Source organism: Capricornis sumatraensis, chromosome X (genome assembly GCF_032405125.1).
Source record: "Capricornis sumatraensis isolate serow.1 chromosome X, serow.2, whole genome shotgun sequence".
NCBI lineage: Eukaryota > Metazoa > Chordata > Mammalia > Artiodactyla > Bovidae > Capricornis > Capricornis sumatraensis.
Window position 1 is genome coordinate 18,202,859 of NC_091092.1, and position 12,504 is coordinate 18,215,362.

Sequence of the window (12,504 nt, forward strand, 5' to 3'; positions counted from 1 at the left end):
GATCAGTGAACTCAAATTAATGCCGAGTGTGGCGATAACACAGCCAGAGCCATCTTCATGATTTCACCTTAATAAGTGTCATTGGCAGCATAGAAGGGTGGTCTGATTATTCATGGACTGATAAGTGCAACTGAAGAAGTCCAGAGCATTTTTGTGGTTTCATTTATGTCTAGTATCAGAAGTCCCCGAATCATCCAATTAGCATCATTTGGATATTTGGGGCCTAATAATGCATGCAGTATGGAGAAGGCGATGGCACCCTACTCCAGTACTCTTGCCTGGAGAATCCCACAGAGGGAGGGGCCTGGTAGGCTGCAGTTCATGGGGTCACAAAGAGTCGAGCATGACTGAGTGACTTGCCTTTCACTTTTCACTTTCATAGATAGCATATTCAAAAGCAGAGACATGACTTTGCCAACAAAGTTCCATCGAATCAAGGATATGGTTTTTCCAGTGGTCATGTATGGATGTGAGAGTTGGACTATAAAAAAAGCTGAGTGCCGAAGAATTGATGCTTTTGAACTGTGGTGTTGGAGAAGACTCTTGAGAGTCCCTTGGACTGCAAGGAGATCCAACCAGTCTATTCTAAAGGAGATCAGTCCTGGGTGTTCTTTGGAAGGACTGATGCTAAAGCCGAGACTCCAATACTTTGGCCACCTCATGCGAAGAGTTGACTCATTGGAAAAGACTCTGATGCTGAGAGGGATTGGGGGCAGGAGGAGAAGGGGACGACAGAGGATGAGATGGCTGGATGGCATCACCGACTTAATGGACATGAGTTTGAGTGAACTCCGAGAGTTGGTGATGGACAGGGAGGCCTGGCGTGCTGTGATTCATGGGGACACAAAGAGTCGGGCACGACTGAGCAACTCCCCTTTCACTTTTCACTTTCATACAATGGAGAAGGAAATGGCAACCCACTCCAGTGTTCTTGCCTGGAGAATCCCCGGGACAGGGGAGCCTGGTGGGCTGCCGTCTCTGGGGTCACACAGACTCGGACACGACTGAAGCGACTTAGCAGCAGTAGCAGCAGCAGCAGCAGCAGCAATGCATGCAGTAAACAGAATGCAAGCAATAATGCCACATGGGAAGCAGCCTCTAGGCCTGATGTGTACCTGAGAGAAATGGGCTGAGTACCAGATGGGGTCCCTGGAGCCTCCCCAGCTGGCAGCCATGGCCCAGGATGCTCTCTCACCCATGCAGGAGCAGAAATCCACATAGGGAAAAGCAGCCTACTGATGGGAGGCTTGTAGACAGCAGTGTTTTCAGAACATCGCAGCTCACCCTGAGATCCACACAAATGTGGTGGCCTTGTCCTTATAGTGTGATAAAGATGGAATGAGAGGATTTAGTGGATAGTGTTCTCAAAAATGTAAAATATACATTTCTATAAGGTATTACTATGCATGCATGCTAAGTTACTTCAGTCGTGTTTGACTCTTTGCAGCCCTGTGGATGGTAGCCGCCAGGCTCCTCTGTCCATGAGATTTTCCAGGCAAGAATACTGGAGTGGGTTGCCATTCCCTTCTCCAGAGGATCTTCTCAACCCAGAGATTGAACCCTGAGGGGTCGAATTCCAGCCTCTTACATGTCCTGCATTGGCAGGCGGGGTCGTTAGCACTAGCACCGCCGGGGAAGCCCTAGTGTCAGTATATATGTATTCCTATTGTTGTTATTATGTACCATGGGAGGTATTAAGAAAGTAGAACACCTGCAACCATAGTGTTTTCAGCTTTCCTGCATCTCTAATGTTATAGAGGAGGCCATTATCCTCTTTTTGAGAAACAACAGCTACCATGTTAAGTACTTACTATGTGCCAGGCACTCTGGTAAAGGCCTTGCATACATGATCTCATTTAGTCCTCACAGCAATCCCATGAAGTAGGTACTGTTTCTCCATTTTAAAGTCAGGTACATGAGGCTCAGAGATGTTAACTAACTTACCCAAGGTAACACAGTAAGTCTTTAGCATCAGAATTTTACCATCAGGGGACTAGCTCTAGGATTCTGTATCCTTATCTCTCTGCTAAAAGGCGTTTCAAGTAGCACACGCAAGACACACATACCCCCAAGTGGTAGATGTGGATCTCTAAGAGGGAGACACCAGTTTCACCCTTTGGGCTCCATACACAGGGCTGGCTGTAGAAGGAGACCCCCAAGCAAGTGGACCACTCCAGCTGGGGGTGATTATGGACAGGAGTGGGCACTTGGATGCTTGGGGGTGGCATGCTGTGGGGGTATCTGGCTTCCCAATTGGGAAGACTAGGCTGGGGACAAGAGTGACAGACCAAATCTGAATTTCAGAAACACCCAGAGTAGCAGTCACCAACTTCATCGCGCCCTTGTGCCTGCGAGGCAGCTACGGGCGCAGAGAGGTGCTGAGGCTTGCCTAAGGTCACACAGCTCGCTAGAGCGCAGGTGCAGTGTAGAACCTTGGTCTTCAGGCTCCTGTTCGGTGCTCTTGCTGCCACTCCACTCGCACTGGGCCCTCAGGTTCAGTGCACAGCAGTCAGAGGGAAGCCACGTCTTTGTGAGTGAAGCCATTGTCTGCAGGGTGGTTCTCAGTGTTGCCCAGAGACGTGCAGAAGTGCCAGTCTTCAAGTCTCACCCAGGACTGACTGAGGACTGAGATCCAGCAAAATGGGACTTTGCAAGCCCTCTAGGTGACCCTGATACACACTCAAGTGTGAAAACCACCAACCCAGACAGAAAGGCAAAGTGCCGAGTGCTGCAGCCATACACATTCATTCAGATCATCAACTCGCACAGCACAAAGAAGGGTCGTCTTCCTAGAGAAGAAAGGAACACAGCTCTCAAGCCACACCTGCAGAGCAAGGTCACCTTCAAACACATGTAGCGGTTAAACATGCACAGACGGGGAGGAGGAGTGCAGCCAGCACTTGCTCATCCACAGGGGCATCACAGCTAGTGTAGTTTTGCCAACTCAGCACTTCCCCAGAGATGTGCCAGTTCTGCTGCTTGTTGCCTGGGAGGTGCATCCCTGCCCTCTGGGAAATTGCCATGCAGGATCATAAAACCTCTGATCTGGGAGGGACCTTAGAGAGTACCCACCTCATTGCCCACTCCTACTGCATCACTGGTGATGCCCCTGACTTTCCGTCTCCAGAGGAACCTGGCAGGCTACAGTCCATGGGGTGGCAAAGAATCAGACAGGACTTAGCTCTGGGCACAATCATTTTTAGGAACAGTGGCAGGCCGCACAGAGCACCAGTGGCTCCTAGTTTGTGGCCTCTGGCTTAATATCTTTCTTTCCCACTTGGCTCTCTGCTCCACAGGGGCACATGCCCCTGGGTCTGCTCTGCTCACCACAGTGTCTGGATTCAACAAATGGAAAAATAAAAATAGAAGATGGACCCACCCTCCCAGGAGAACACCAGGTTCAGAAAGAATACACTGGCATGGAGATGGCACTCTGTCACTCCTCGCCTCTTTTTCAACTGCCCACTGGAAATGTCCCCATGTCCCTTTAAGCCCCACTCCCGGTTGACCCCTGCAGGCCTCCGTACCCTCTGCTCTGAAGTCATACCATGGCCACATGGGTTCTGGTGGGGGCGGGGCCCTCTGTGACGTCACCAAGGGCCCAGCCCTGCCTGGTCCTCAGTCTCCAGGTGCCAGCGCAGACCAGCGCACCGGGAGCCACTTCATCTCAGCTCACGATGCGGTCTGTGATATGGGTATTTTTTTGGTCTACATTTGTCTCGTTTGTCTTTTCCTATATGTTTTATGTCCTGAGAGATGAAGCCGAAGAACCCCCATGGATGGTGCCCAGCGGAAGGCACTTCCGAATTCGGCAGAATCAAGCAGAGCATGCCCCAGGCTGGTTTCGGAGAAATTTGCACTGGCTGTTAATCTTCCTCGTGTTTTTGGTGATCCTGAAGTTTCCCGGAGGCGATGACGAAAGTAACGTGTGCACTCCTCCTGGCCGTCAGGGCTGTTCATCTGGCCCTCCAGGAAGAAAGAAGATAAAGGCTTCCCCCGACAAAGACTCTAGGTGCGGTGCCTTAACCCAGGTCAAGACGAAACTTGTGAACCTTGTGTCCAGGATGCGGAATCTGAAACTCATCGCGGCAACCGGCGATAGACGCCAATATTCCAATATCTAGGTTCTTGGTGATGCACAGTATAACATTATGGTATATGAGTTATGTGTCACCGGAGACCCCAATGGAGTGGATTTTCACATCAAGGAAGAAGAGTAGTTGAGTGTTGACAAACTGTATCCAAACCAATAAAAGTATTTTGAAGCAAAAGGAAAAAAAGCCTCTGCTATTTTTTATTCGCACTACAGTTTTACCTTTTCCAGAATGTGGTATAATTGGTATCATGCAGTGTATAACCTTTCCCAGACTGAGAGACCTGCATTTGATCCCTGGCTTGGGAAGATCCCCTGGAGAAGGGAAAGGCTACCCACTCCAGTATTCTGGCCTGGAGAATTCCATGGACTTACAGACCACGGAGTCACAAAGAGTCGGACATGACTGAGCAACTTTCACAGTGTATAACCTTTCCCAGACTAGCTTATTATACTTCATAACATCATTAAGTTTCATCCATTTCTTTTTGTGATTTGATAGCCCATTTCTTTTTATTCTTGAATAATATTCTGTTATATTGATGTTCTGTAGTTAGTTTAAACATTCAGGTAGTAAAGGACATTTTCGTTGCCTCCAATTTGTGTGTGTGTGTGTGTGTGTGTGAGAGAGAGAGAGAGAGAGAGAGAGAGACAGAGAGTATGAGTTAAGCTTTATACAATTCGGGTGCATGTTTCTGTGTGGGCATTAGCTTTCAAATCACTTGGTGCACTATCTAGGGGCAAAATTGCTAGATCATACCGTATGACAAGGTTTAGCTATGTAAGACATTGCTTCCAAAGTGACTGTACCATTTTGCATTCCCACTAACAACAAATGAGAGTTCCTGTTGTTCCTCATCCTTGCCAGTAACTGGTTTCATCAGATTTTTGTATTTGGCCAGTCCAAAGGGACTAGATCTGATAGAGATAGTGCCTGATGAACTATGGATGGAGGTTTGTGACGTTGTCCAGCAGACAGGGATCCAGACCATCCCCATGGACAGGAAATGCAAAAAAGGAAAATGGCTGTCTGGGGAGGCCTTTGCTTCCCAGGACAGCTGTGAAAAGAAGAGAAGCAAACAGCAAAGGAGAAAAGGAAAGATATAAGCATCTGAATGCAGAGTTCCAAAGAATATCAAGGAGAGATGAGAAAGCCTTCCACAGAGATCAATGCAAAGACATAGAGGAAAACAACAGAATGGGAAAGACTAGAGATCTCTTCAAGAAAATGAGAGATCCCAAGGGAACATTTCATGCGAAGATGGACTCGATAAAGGACAGAAATGGTAGGGATCTAACAGAAGCAGAAGACACTAAGAAGAGGTGGCAAGAATACACGGAAGAACTGTACAAAAAAGATCTTCATGACCCAGATAATCACCATGGTGTGATCACTCATCTAGAGCCAGACATCCTGGAATGTGAAGTCAAGTGGGCCTTAGAAAGCATCGCTACAAACGAAGCTAGTGGAGGTGATGAAATTCCAGTTGAGCTATTTCAAATCCTGAAAGATGATGCTGTGAAAGTGCTGAACTCAATATGCCAGCAAATTTGGAAAACTCAGCAGTGGCCACAGGACTGGAAAAGGTCAGTTTTCATTCCAATCCCAAAGAAAGACAATGCCAAAGAATGCTCAAACCAGCACACAATTGCCCTCATCTCACATGCTAGTAAAGTAATGCTCAAAATTCTCCAAGCCAGGCTTCAGCAATACATGAACCGTGAAATTCTAGATGTTCAAGCTGGTTTTAGAAAAGGCAGAGGAATCAGAGATCAAATTGCTAACATCCACTGGATCATGGAAAAAGCAAGAGAGTTCCAGAAAAACATCTATTTCTGCTTTATTGACTATGCCAAAGCCTTTGACTGTGTGCATACAATCAACTGTGGAAAATTCTGAAAGAGATGGGAATACCAGACCACGTGACCTGCCTCTTGAGAAACCTGTATGCAGGTCAGGAAGCAACAGTTAGAACTGGTCAGACTGGTCAGAACAGTCAGAACAACAGACTGGTTCCAAATAGGAAAAGGAGGACGTCAAGGCTGTATATTGTCACCCCGCTTATTTAACTTATATGCAGAGTACATCATGAGAAATGCTGGGCTGGAAGAAGCACAGGCTGGAATCAACATTGCCGGAAGAAATATCAATAACCTCAGACATGCAGATGACACCATCCTTATGGCAGAAAGCGAAGAGGAACTAAAGAGCCTCTTGAGGCAAGTGAAAGAGGAGAGTGAAAAATTTGGCTTAAAGCTCAACATTCAGAAAACAATGATTATGGCATCTGGTCCCATCACTTCATGGGAAATAGACGGGGAAACAGTGGAAACAGTGTCAGACTTTATTTTCGGGGGCTCCAAAATCACTGCAGATGGTGACTGCAGCCATGAAATGAAAAGACGCTTACTCCTTGGAAGGAAAGTTATGACCAACCTAGATAGCATATTCAAAAGCAGAGACATGACTTTGCCAACAAAGGTCCATCGAATCAAGGATATGGTTTTTCCAGTGGTCATGTATAGATGTGAGAGTTGGACTATAAAAAAAGCTGAGTGCTGAAGAATTGATGCCTTTGAACTGTGGTGTTGGAGAAGACTCTTGAGAGTCCCTTGGACTGCAAGGAGATCCAACCAGTCCATTCTGAAGGAGATCAGCCCTGGGATTTCTTTGGAAGGAATGATGCTAAAGCTGAGACCCCCAGTACTTTGGCCACCTCATGCGAAGAGTTGACTCATTGGAAAAGACTCTGATGCTGAGAGGGATTGGGGGCAGGAGGAGAAGGGGACAACAGAGGATGAGATGGCTGGATGGCATCACCGACTTAATGGACATGAATTTGAGTGAACTCCGGGAGTTGGTGATGAACAGGGAGGCCTGGCGTGCTGTGATTCATGGGGACGCCAAGAGTCGGACACGACTGAGCGACTTCCCTTTCACATTTCACCTTCATGCATTGGAGAAGGAAATGGCAACCCACTCCAGTGTTCTTGTCTGGAGAATCCCAGGGATGGGGGAGCCCGGTGGGCTGCTGTCTGTGGGGTCACACAGAGTCGGACATGACTGAAGTGACTTAGCAGCAGCAGCAGGTATCTCATTGTTTTATTTTTACCAGTCTACTCTAAAAAGTTATCTTATTTCCATATTTCCCTTGTATCATTTCCATTGTGTTTTATTACCATAAATTCTTCAGGCGTTTTATCTTTAATCTGAGGTTTAAATAGATCATCTTCTCAGGGAAACTTCTGCTGCTGTTTACACCATCAGTTATTACTTTGCTAAATTAGTCCTCTAATAATTTTTTCATGAGTGACTCACAATTTTAAATCATGCATATTGGAAAATACTTATTTTTAATTGACAATATTGACCACGTTTTCTTTTCTTGAGTACTGCTTTGTCCACTGATGTTTAGTGGCTCCACACAAAAGTTTAAGTTCAGCATGAACTTTTCCCTTGGCTTTTTTTTTTTTTTTGAGGGGGGGGTTGTTTTGATTTTCTTATATACTTGCTAGATGTTAACTAAAGTTATATTAGTACCAGTTGCAGTTACAGTACGTTTACCCTGAAGTTTTACTTACAAGCATATATGTATTTTATCAGAATATTGACTTTATCTTAGTTCTTCTTTATATGGTTTTGAAAGCTATAAGCTCATTATTCAAGTATTTTTATAGTCTGTGCCTTTTCTCCACTGAGATTCAAATGAATCCATTTATATAATGTTAGAAAGAGGAAACAATCATAAAATATGTTGATATAGTTACTAAGGGAGATATATTTTTAAAAGAACAGTAACTAAACTATTTGCTATTTGCTAGCAAGAATAATTTTCTCTCAGTGTGTTCTGTAATCATGAAAGTCCATATAGTCTATGTAATCAGAGAAGATATATTAGCAAGCACCTCAATCGAACATAGATTTATAGAAATTGTAATGTTTGGTTTTAATTAGTCTAATTCAGAGTCTTGTTATAGTTCAGTTATCAACATTCTTGTTTTTCTGTCAGTAAAGAGAATGTGCTAGTTTTCTTGGGGGGAAGACTATTTTAATCAATATTCTCCTATGCTTTTGATTTTCAAGAAAACAGACATCTTAAATAAGACACTTGTTTTCAAGGATCTGGTACCATGCCTAATGAATATTTCTCTGATTAGTATGTTATCATTAGTAAAACGTACATTCTGTTTACTTCCAACACTGATTTAAAGTGACTTATGATAAAAGATGTATTAAATGTTTGGGATTGACGTGTACACACTGCTATATTTAAAATGGATAACCATCAAAGACCTACTGTATAGCTCAGAGAACTCTGCTTAATTCTCTGTAATAACTTAAATGGGAAAAGAATTTGAAAAAGGATAGATAAATATGTAACTGAGTCACTTTGCTGGACACCTGAAGCTAATGCAAGATTGTTAACTAATTATACTCCAATATAAAATAAAAAAATTTAAAAAAGAAAATAAACTTTCAAAGATAGCAATATAAACTAAAGAACACTGAGAATGAGGCAAAATACTATTTACTTCATGGTATACTAACTTTATCAATATAAATATAGTCATTATTTGAAATGGAAGGAAATTAACTCAGCTCTGCTCTTTCACATAAAGGCATATAATGCATATTCAGATATAGATACAAACAATAATGGCATTTTTATCAATCATTCATCTTTTTTGTTGTTCCATTATAATAGAATCTGTGTTTGTTATCTCTCTTAATATAGTGGCATCCTCTTTCATACATCAGATGTTTGTTAAGCACCTACTATGTGTCAGAGTGTTTCAGGCACTGGAGATACAGTGGTAAAAAATTCTTTGTCCTCGTGGAATTTATATTTTATTCTCAATTTAGATAGAGATAAGCAAGAAGCCAAATATATCATGTAATCACTAAGGGCTATGGAGATAAAACAGGCAGTGGGAAAAAGAACTCAATTAACTAAACATACATGGAATCAGAAAGAACACTAACTTGTTCTATAGTTTTCATTTTTGTCACTAATATAAGAACTCAGAGACTCTGTGGAACTGACATTGAGAAAATCATGCCCAGAATTATATCTTTTTATTAGTCAATGCAGTGTATAAAGTGGACATGGTGAGTTTTTAGCCACATCCTCAAAATATACATTCTTTATGTATTTTACATGCAATCTTTTTTAAATTTGAAATACAGTCCATGGGGTCGGAAAGAGTTGGACATGACTGAGGGACTAAGCATAGCAGATAGTTGATTTACAATGTTGTTGTTTTGTTTTAACTGTTTATATGCAATCTTAACCCTGTTATAGGGCTTCCCTGGTGGCTCAGAGGATAAAGCATCTGCCTGCAATGCACGAGACCCAGGTTCAATCCCTGGGTTGGGAAGATCCCCTGGAGAAGGAAATGGCGACCCACTCCAGTATTCTTGCCTGGAGAATCCCATGGACAGAGGAGCCTGGTGGGCTACAGTCCATGGGGTTGCAAGTGTTGGACATGACTGAGCGACTTCACACACAACCCTGTTATTGATGATGGATTTGTTTTGCCCTGATGGCTATCTCTTTGTAGAATCTTAATAAGTTTGAGATTAGAAACAAAGACTTTCCTGAGATGCATGTGGTCTTAGTTCTTTTAGACATTTCTTATCGGATGTTTTAAGTTATAGAAAAATAGCACATTAATTTTTTGAAAATGACAACATATCTTATTCAGGAATAACTCTGGAACTTCACGAAAGAAGCTTATTTTCCCACTGGGAATTTTACATGCCAAAATGCTCATATCATTAGTCATTTCTCTGAAATATTTCCTTGTAATTTTTACCTGAACTGAGCCTATGAATTTAGTAATTTTCTAGTAGCAAATAAGATCCTATGGGAATGGGACACCAAGAAAAAGGTGGGGTTGGAGATAGTTTTGAGTATAAGTATAGGCCTAGGATTCAGGATGTTCCATGGTTCTTTACCAGCTAGCCACAAAGGAAGCCCTTGCTCATTATTCAGTTCAGTTCAGTTCAGTTCATTTCAGTCACTCAGTCATGTCCGACTCTTTGAGACTTCATGAATCACAGCACACCAGACCTCCCTGTCCATCACCAACTCCCAGAGTTCACTCAGGCTCATGTCCAATGAGTCGATGATACCATCCAGCCATCTCATCCTCTGTCGTCCCCTTCTCCTCCTGCCCCCAATCCCTCCCAGCATCAGGGTCTTTTCCAATGAGTCAACTCTTTGCATGAGGTGGCCAAAGCATTGGAGTTTCAGCTTCAGCATCAGTCCTTCCAAAGAACACCCAGGACTGATCTCCTTTAGGATGGACTGGTTGGATCTCCTTCCAGTCCAAGGGACTCTCAAGAGTCTTCTCATTATTAGAGAAATGCAAATCAAAACTACAGTGAGATATCACCTCACACTAGGCAGAATGGCAATCATCAAAATTCTACAAACAATAAATGCTGGACAGGGTATGGAGAAAAAGGAATGCTCTTGCACTGTTGTTGGGAATGTAAACTGATACAGCCACTATGGAAGATGGTATGGAAATTCCTTACAAAACTAGGAATAAAACCACCATATGACCCACCAATTCCACTCCTAGGCATATACCCCTGCTGCTGCTACTGCTGCTAAGTTGCTTCAGTCGTGTCCAACTCTGTGTGACCCTCATAGACGGGAGCCCAATGTCTCTGGGATTCTCCAGGCAAGAACATTGGAGTGGCTTGCCATTTCCTTCTCCAATGCATGAAAGTGAAAAGCGAAAGTGAAGTCGCTCAGTCATGCCCGACTCTTAGAGACCCCATGAACTGCAGCGTACCAGGCTCCTCCGTTCATGGGATTTTCCAGGCAAGAGTACTGGAGTGGGGTGCCTTTGCCTTTGGAAACCAAAATTGAAAAAGACACATGGGGAAAAAAAAAAAAGAAAAGAAAAGAAAAAAAAAAGAAAAAGACACATGTATCCCATTGTTCACTGAAGCACTATTTACAATAGCTAGAACATGGAAGCAACCTACATGTCCATCGACAGATGAATGCATAAAGAAGTAGTGGTACATACACACAATGGAATATTACTCAGCCATAAAAAGGGATGTATTTGAGTAAGTTCTAATGAGGTGGATGAACCTAGAACCTATTATACAGAGTGAAGTGAGTCAGAAAGAGAAAGATAAATATCGTATTCTAATGCATACATACATATGGAATCTAGAAAAATGGTACTGAAGAATTTATTTACGGGGCAGCAGTGGAGAAACAGAGATAGAGAATAGATTTATGGACATAGTGAGGGGAGAGGAGAGGGTGAGATGTACGGAAAGAGTAACATGGAAACTTATATTACCATACGTAAAATAGATAGCCAACGGGAATTTGCTGTATGACTCAGGAAACTCAAATAGGGGCTCAGTATCAATCTAGAGGAATGGGATGGGACAGAAGTTGGGAAGGAGGTTCAAAAAGGAGAGGATATATATATACCTATGGCTGATTCATGTTGAAGTTTGATAGGAAACAACAAAATTCTGTAAAGCAATTATCCTTCAATAAAAAAATTAAAAAAATATGTGGGAGAGAACAGTTTTGGAAGGACAAGCCTTGTGCACTTTTAAAGTTTGTTTAGTGCTGGCTCGTTTCTGGCTATGTAGTGAAAGTAAAAGTATTAGTCACTCAGTCATGTCCAACTCTTTGTGACCCCATGGACTACAGCCCACCAGGCTCCTCTGTCCATGGAATTCTCCAGGCAAGGATACTGGTTGGGTTTGCCATTTACTTCTCCAGGGGATGCACACAATGTATATATTTAATATACATATTAAGTAACCAGAAAATGAAAATTCATGGTTGGAGAGAATATTAACCAAGTTTTAATAGTTCTAATGTGAAAGACAATCCCTTTGCTAGCTTGAATTAAGCTATGTGAAATATACTCTATGAAAACATTTCCCGAAGCTGGCCTTTTTGTACAAAAATTTGAGATATGTGCAATTCACACATCTTTGATCAATTTAAGCACATTCTGTCTTACTGGCAGGGACCAAAACCTGTAACTAGACAAGGAGTCCTCTGATGAGGGAGATGTTAGAAATGGCAATGACAGTGCACACGGGGTCCTAATTGAGGAATTTTCTAACAGTTATCTAGTAATACGGGGTGCCCTCCATTTGGACTCTGGCAATAAGTTGAGTATTCTTTAGTTCCCAATCAGTGAAGTGAAAATCACTCAGTTGTGTTTGACTCTTTGTGACCCCATGGACTATACAGTCCATGGAATTCTCCAGGCCAGAATACTAGAGTGGGTAGCCATTCTCCAGGGAATCTTCCCAACCCAGGGATCAAACCCAGGTCTCCCTCATTGCAGGTGGATTCTTTACCAGCTGAGCCACCAGGGATTCCCAGGCAGGATGAGCACAATTCAAAATG

General features: G+C 43.1%; 1 protein-coding gene across 1 annotated transcript; it reads left to right on the forward strand.

The window, feature by feature from the left end:
• The first annotated feature begins 3,548 nt into the window (after nucleotides 1-3,548).
• Nucleotides 3,549-4,124, forward strand: LOC138071567 (protein FAM209-like). The gene has a single exon (XM_068963090.1). The coding sequence runs from the start codon at nucleotides 3,549-3,551 to the stop codon at nucleotides 4,122-4,124; it is 576 nt and encodes a 191-aa protein (XP_068819191.1).
• The last annotated feature ends 8,380 nt before the right edge of the window (nucleotides 4,125-12,504 follow it).

Coding starts and splice junctions, on each gene's coding strand:
- LOC138071567 (XM_068963090.1), top strand. CDS start 3,549: ATGGCCACATGGGTTCTGGTGGGGGCGGGGCCCTCTGTGACGTCACCA.